We start from the raw sequence: 7452 nt of genomic DNA on the forward strand, positions 1-7452 counted from the left end.
CTTTGTACCAAAGTTGCAAGTTGGACACTCAATGGTAGTGTTAGGGCTTCCCGCATCACCACCTTCATCCATCAGTTTCTTCTCCAAGCAACTCTCACAGAACACATGCAAACAGTGGAGTATACGAGGCATAACCAGTGTTTCCCTGAGGATAATCATATAATTAGTTAATATTAAGACTACAAAAAATTACTGTACTTACCCACAAATTCCACAATTATCGGGATCGGCCAGGAGGGCATCTTCCAGTTGTTCTCTGCAAATTTTACCATTTATCTCAATTGTGCCTTCAGTTAGTGCAAAGTCTTCAGGCTTCATGGCATCTGTCAGGCACTGATCTTCCGATATATAGTCTTCCTTTACGTTTGTACCCATTGTTGCATTTATTTGTTTATTGTTCGCCACAGTATTGTTTGAAGCCCGTTAACTGATTCCAGTAAAGGCAAGATCCAAATAGGCCAAAATATATTATTCTTGCGAATAAACGTTTATCTGAAACAATATATGGATCGTTTTAGTGGTTAAGAGTCCTGTGAGACGGTTTAAATAATTGCTAGCGACAGAAAACAACGACGGAATAAACAAGCAGCACTTAGCCGCCGAAAAATAACTAACAATTGTAAGGTTATGGGGATCACTGTTAACTGGTTCCTTTTACTAGATGGTAAAAAAAGATGGCCGGTTTATAAAACACCGGTCAAAAGTGTTTTTAAGTGACTGAAAACGAAGGAAAAACTTACCAATGCCATGACGAGAAAATGTTTAGCAAATGGCGCGTCTGCGTCTAAAACGCAAGGACAAAATGGTTATTGAATCGAAGACTTTTCGCATAGCCAGTTCCAAGCAAGATGGCGATTGTAACCGGTCACATGATACGCCTTTTGTAAGTAAAATTGCCACGATAAGATTAGCGTTAATGGAGCTGATGCCACGCAAAAACTCCAAAACAAGGGGGGGAACGTCGAAATATCTGCAGCCCCGGAAAACAGCGTTATGCAATTTTCGACCTTATTTCGACACTTGGCAGGTGTTATTTTTGAAAAATATACGGCTTTGCCTGTGTGTGCGTTCTTGTCTATCCGTCTCGCTGCAGAATGAACATTTTTACGTACGTCGAGAAATTGGGGGGCCGATATTGGATCAATTTCTATTAGTGATCGAAATATCAGTTTTATTAATTTTCGGTTTAGAAAACACGTTACATTGCCAATGACAACTGCCTTAACCAGTTGTCATTCAGGGAACATTTTTCTATACTACTGCAACGCAATATATTTTCCATACGTGGATTAACATAATCATTTAAAACTGCATTATTATTTATTTAATGCGCAGTTACAATATAATTTTATAAAAAAAAACTTACTCAGAAAAAATACACAAAATATCACCGATAAACTGCCTACCAACAAAATGGACAAAATAAGGGATGATTTTCATTTGTTTTCCTTAGTTTACTATGGTGATTTTGTTATATGCCATAAAACTAACAAAATTAGCTTGACATTATTTAGGAATTACCGAATAAAATATGTAAGGTATTATCAATATTAACAGGGGCAACTAGCTTCATTTATGGCTTGACAAAATTAAGCAAATTATAATTTTTTAAATATATTTTTGAACAGATGACCGTCTTTCCGTTTCCTGAGCAATTGCCGAGTAGTTCTAATAGTACATCTGAGGTAGTTCAAAAGAGTTACATATATATACAGTTACATATAATATAACATTATTTTAAAGTAGGTTGGGTTAATAAAAGAAAAGATATGTAGAATTACATACGTACCTAGAAATTTTTTTACGATATTTTAGGTTATGAAACGCCTGACAATCCGGTTGTACTCCGTGTTCTATCTACAATTTTACTTTTTAGAACCTCAATATATTTTATTTAATTTAGCTGCGTTATACCATTAAAAACGTTTTATATCATCGAATATAGCAATGGTTAGTATTAAAGGTTTCATAGTACTAGTCAATATTTAAACTAAAAATCTGATGCAATTTTTGTTGATTTAGGCAAGCATTGAAAGAAAAGGCACCTTTAAAGTTGAGTACCTTCAAAAAATAGAATTGGAGGTTCAGGAACGGTGGAAGAAAGAAAAAATATTCGAAGAAGATGCACCCACCTCATCAAAAAAATCGGATGATGAAAAATTTCTATGTACTTTTCCTTATCCATATATGAATGGTCAGCTACATTTAGGACACACATTTTCTTTATCAAAATGTGAATTTGCTGTCAGGTAGATGCTATTCAGTATAGTTTTGAATAATTTTAAAATAATTATATTTATAGATATAATAGACTAAAGGGGAAAAAAGTATTATTTCCTTTTGGTTTCCATTGCACAGGAATGCCAATCAAAGCATGTGCTGATAAACTGAAAAGGGAAATGGAATTGTATGGTTACCCTCCTGAGTTTCCTACTGATGAAGAAATTGAAGTCGGTGAGGATAACGATGGAATACCAAAAGATAAAAGTAAAGGAAAGAAGGTGATTACATTTTAACAGTAACCTTTTTTGGCTCATGTTATTGATGGTTGTAGAGTAAAGCAACTGCTAAAGCAGGCACAGCTAAATACCAGTGGCAAATAATGGAGAGTTTAGGCATAAAAAATGAAGAAATAAAAAAATTTGCTAATTCAGATTATTGGCTTGATTACTTCCCTCCTTTGGCTGTAGAAGACTTAAATTCTTTGGGCTTACATGTTGATTGGAGAAGAACTTTTATCACTACTGATGTTAATCCTTTTTACGATTCATTTGTTCGATGGCAATTCATAAGATTAAAAGAGAGAAACAAAATACAGTTTGGAAAAAGATACACTGTTTACTCAGCTAAGGATGGGCAGCCTTGTATGGACCATGATAGATCATCAGGGGAGGGTGTGGGACCCCAGGAGTATACTCTTGTTAAAATGAAACTCCTTGAACCATTACCAGTGAAACTTAGGTTAGTGAAAGAACTTAGATAATGGATTACATTGGAAATTATATATTTTTAGGAAGTTATCGAGCAAAGCAATATACTTGGTTGCTGCCACTTTAAGACCTGAGACGATGTATGGGCAAACTAACTGTTGGATAAGACCTGACATGAAATATGTTGCCTTTGAAACTAAATCAGGCGAAATATTTATTTCAACTGCAAGGGCAGCAAAGAACATGTGTTATCAAGCATTTACAAATAAAGAAGGACATTACGAAGTATTAGTAGAACTTTTGGGTCAAGTAAATAAAATGGTTAGCTTGTTATTGTTACAATTTTAATTAATTTTTCATAGGATATTCTTGGGTGTGCTTTAAAAGCACCTATGACAAACTATGAGAAAATTTATTCTTTACCAATGCTGACCATCAAGGATAATAAAGGAACTGGTGTGGTTACTAGCGTACCTTCGGATTCCCCGGATGATTATGCCGCTTTAGTTGATTTAAAAAAGAAACAGGTAACCATTCTATTTGACTGGCGAGAAAAGTATTTCAGTTTTGGGAATTTTTAAATATTAGTTATTACTTGTATATTATACAATTAATTTAGAATTACATATTATTTTTTCTCGAAAATATAAATTATAAAATAACTTGAAAAACTAACTACTTAAAAAGTAGCTGATAACTGTTGTATAATATGTCCCAAGGAACATATATTTCTTTTAAAATATTTATATTTATTTAATATAACCTTTAAAATTAAATTAAAATATAAAATCTCAATTGAAAAATTATTGGTAGGCAATAAAAAAATTTAATATATACTTTAATGAAAAATGTATATGTCAATAATATTATTAGAGTATTAGATATTAAACTAATAAATATATCTAATTAATTATTAAAAATTTAAAACAAGTTAACTTACCTGGTCCAGGACCCAACCATTTCACTCAACAATTCAGCCGGAAATGAGCTGCATTTGTTTCTCATGGTTCTCTTGGAAAATTAGTTACTATGCGCTTTTTCAAGGTCATTTTCCTTAGAGAAGAATTTGTTGTCATAGAGATGATTTTGTTGATTTTTTAAGATATACCAATTTTTCAGAACAACTATTTTGTCTTATGAGAATATTATAGGCTTTCAGAGAAAAGTATGGAATCAAAGATGAGATGGTACTCCCCTTCTATCCTGTGCCAATTATCGAAGTGCCGGATTTTGGAAACTTGTCAGCTGTTGCTGCGTATGATAAATTGAAAATACAGAGTCAAAATGATAAGGATAAATTAGCTGAAGCTAAAGAAATGGTGTACTTGAAAGGCTTTTATGATGGAGTATGCCTAACATATGATTTATGACCAAGTACAATAATGATCAATTAATTTTAGATAATGCTGGTGGGTGAATATAAAGGCAAGAAAATACAAGATGTTAAAAAACTACTTCAGAAGAATTTACTAGACACAAATCAGGGTGTTATCTATTATGAACCAGAGAAAACAGTTATATCTAGATCTGGAGATGAGTGTGTAGTATCTTTATGTGACCAGTGGTATTTAGATTATGGGGAAGAAAACTGGAAGAAGCAGGTGAATACATTCGATTTTGTTTGTAACAATGATAATTTATAATCTTAATGTAGGCACATAAAGCTCTTGATGGGATAAACACTTATCATGAGGAAGTACGCAAGAACTTTTTGGGTTGTCTGGATTGGTTACATGAGCATGCATGCTCAAGAACCTATGGCTTAGGTACTAAACTTCCCTGGGATCCTCAATGGTTGATTGAGTCTCTCTCAGATTCTACAATATACAATGCTTATTATACAGTTGCACATCTTTTACAGGTTGGTGTTAGTTTTTTATGACGCATTTATTTGAGATTAATGTTTTTTGACAGGGAAACTCTTTTCGTGGTGATAAACCGAACGTATTGGGAATTAAAGCAGAAAAATTAACGCCGGAAGTTTGGGATTATGTCTTTTTCAAGGACGCCAAGTACCCAAGCAATTGTGGCATCAAAAAGGAGTCTTTGGATCGTATGAAACGTGAATTTGAATACTGGTGAGTATTGATTACATTCTTATTGTATTGGTTATAATATTATCGTTCAGGTATCCCGTTAACGTACGCACATCCGGAAAGGATTTAGTCCAAAACCACTTAACATACTTTATTTACAACCACTGTGCAATTTGGCCAAAAGATGAATCTAAGTGGCCCAAGGGTATCCGAGCTAATGGACATTTGCTATTAAACTCTGCAAAAATGAGCAAGAGCGATGGTAATTTCTTATCACTGAGGGAGGCTCTTCAGAAATTCAGCGCAGATGGCATGAGGTAAATGATTGATACATTCCCACATGATATGAAAGATATATTTCTTACAGATTATGCCTCGCAGATGCTGGCGATTCTGTCGAGGATGCAAATTTTGTTGAAGCTGCAGCAGATGCCGGAATCCTAAGACTGTACACTTTTATCGAATGGGTAAAAGAAATCTTAAAATCTAAAGATTCTCTTAGGTATACTTCACCAGTTTCATTGTTATTGTTTACTATTTTTAATAATTATAGATCATCAAAAGAGAAGACCTTCAATGACGAAGTGTTTGAGAGCGAAATTAATATGAAAATTAAAGAAACTGATGAGTTTTATAACAAAATGTTATTCAAGGAGGCTCTAAGGACTGGTTTCTTTGAGCTCCAAGCCACCAGGGATAAGTACAGGGAGTTATCTCTTTTAGATGGGATGCATGTTGATTTGATATTAAGGTAACATTTGTGTTTTTTTACAGAATAATTTTATTTAAAACTTCTTGAGTTTTACTTCATTTAGGTTTATTGAAGTTCAGGCCCTTTTGTTATCACCTATTTGTCCGCATGTTTCGGAAAAAGTATGGGAGCTTCTTGGAAAAGTAAGGAACTATTACTAAATACTATAAACTAATAAAATTGTAATTTATTCCAATTTTTTTTAGAAAACCAGTATTGTTAAAGCCTTAATGCCAAAAGTGGGTGATATAAATGAGATAAACATAAAAGCATCAGAATACCTGATGGAAACTGCCCACTCTTTTAGAGTGCATCTCAAGACCTATATGCAAGGCATTAAAACTAAACAAAATCCTAACCCACCTCCAGTTGAAAAACCGAACTTAGTGACTGTTTGGGTAGCCAAATCATTCCCTCCTTGGCAGAGTTGTATACTTACAGTGTTGAAGGATCATTTTGTGGTGAGCAAATAAATTTAAAACTTCATATTAGTTTTGCACGGTTTATATGAAAAATTATAGAAGGATGGATATCTTCCGGATAACAAAACCCTTTCCAGCGAATTTTCCAAGAAGGAGGAACTGAAAAAGTACATGAAGCGCGTGATGCCATTCGTACAAGCTACTAGGGAAAAGGTCGACCAGCTTGGACTTAAAGCTCTCGCTCTGACTCTGGAATTTGATGAGGCGGAAATTTTGAGGAAGAATAGCATATATCTGGCAAACACTTTAGATGTATTGTTTAAGGATTTTCCATTGTCAATGATTATCTGATTTCTGTTTTTTTTTTAGGTGGATGAAGTTATTATTAAATATACAGATGAACCCGAAGCTACGGAGAAAATGAAGGAATGTTGTCCTGGCTCACCCTTTGTGGTCTTTTCCAACAAGCCTGGTGTAAAGTTGGAATTTGTTAATCCGATCCCAGGATCTGGATTGTTTTCCAAGTACATAGTAATCAATAACGGAGACACTTACAGAAAAGTCGTCGAGAAATTAGCCAAACATTTCAGGCAAATAAAAAGTAAGCAGTTTTATTGGTATGACTGTATCCTTGATTAACTGTATTCCATTTTGCAGAGCCCGAGTTAGTAGATTTATATCGTTTTGAAGATCCTATTATAGGTTTGGTGACTCTGCCATCGTTCGAAGAACCTCTTAAGGGTAAAACTGCAATACCCCATAACTCAACGTTTAACGTTGACCTTGATACCTCCGAAATCAACGTTGTTCTCGATAAGAAAATCGTAGGTTTAGGAAAACAAGTAACCTACATCTTACGCGAGAAGTAAAAGTTATTTCTATTTATTGTTAACATTTTCACAATAAATTTTTCATACCTCAAGTTTTTATTTATTTAAAAAACCCTAAGTAATGATTTTGTTGGGTGATCATAATTCGTGTGAAAGCAATTTTTCAGAAAGCTTGGAGTCTGTGCTGCGGTTATGGTGAGATACGTATTGCATACATTTGATAGGGTTTGCTGGTTTTGTAGGTGAATTGGCAGGGTTAACAACGTAACATTGAAGTATGCGGTCCAATAGAAAATCTAGATACATACAAAACTCTAACGAAGGTTTGCGGTGGAAGATAGAGGTATAGGTTTTGCAGAGATTATTTGCAACCTCCAAAAATGTATTACAGTATTTGAATGTTTTCTACAAAAAAGTAATTAATAAAGCGGTATATTTTACGAGTATTTCTTTTTGGAGTGTTGATAAAATCGATAAAATTCA

At 33.9% G+C, this 7452-nt stretch overlaps 2 protein-coding genes across 10 annotated transcripts in view; one reads left to right on the top strand and one right to left on the bottom strand.

Moving 5' to 3' along the window:
* The window catches only part of mei-P26 (E3 ubiquitin-protein ligase meiotic P26), a 17352-nt gene extending 15727 nt beyond the window's left edge, over positions 1-1625 (bottom strand). For 5 of the 8 annotated variants that reach the window (XR_013004504.1, XM_076396503.1, XM_076396506.1 and 2 more), the window contains exons 1-3: positions 741-865; positions 203-492; positions 1-145 (exon numbers count right to left, since the gene is read on the bottom strand). Coding sequence is in view for 7 of the 8 variants with exons in the window: in XM_076396503.1 (XP_076252618.1) it covers positions 1-145; positions 203-375 (318 nt within the window). In the remaining variant the exon portion in view is untranslated. The other 3 variants (XM_076396505.1, XM_076396501.1, XM_076396502.1) reach the window with 2 other exon arrangements.
* On the top strand, positions 1367-7061 carry LeuRS (Leucyl-tRNA synthetase). Of its 2 annotated transcripts, XM_076396496.1 has the most exons (18): positions 1367-1950; positions 2023-2249; positions 2303-2501; positions 2555-2961; positions 3014-3239; positions 3293-3457; positions 4082-4276; positions 4331-4531; positions 4585-4791; positions 4845-5008; positions 5059-5283; positions 5334-5468; positions 5520-5717; positions 5782-5860; positions 5924-6178; positions 6239-6451; positions 6509-6740; positions 6797-7061. In XM_076396496.1, the coding sequence occupies exons 1-18, from the start codon at positions 1948-1950 to the stop codon at positions 7006-7008; spliced, it is 3543 nt and encodes a 1180-aa protein (XP_076252611.1). In that variant the 5' UTR covers positions 1367-1947; the 3' UTR covers positions 7009-7061. The 2 variants fall into 2 exon arrangements, with proteins under 2 accessions (XP_076252611.1, XP_076252610.1); XM_076396495.1 differs by having other exon boundaries at positions 5334-5717.
* The last annotated feature ends 391 nt before the right edge of the window (positions 7062-7452 follow it).

This window comes from Rhynchophorus ferrugineus, unplaced genomic scaffold (genome assembly GCF_030347505.1).
Source record: "Rhynchophorus ferrugineus isolate W39M unplaced genomic scaffold, kcgeb_rfMv2 rfM2, whole genome shotgun sequence".
NCBI lineage: Eukaryota > Metazoa > Arthropoda > Insecta > Coleoptera > Curculionidae > Rhynchophorus > Rhynchophorus ferrugineus.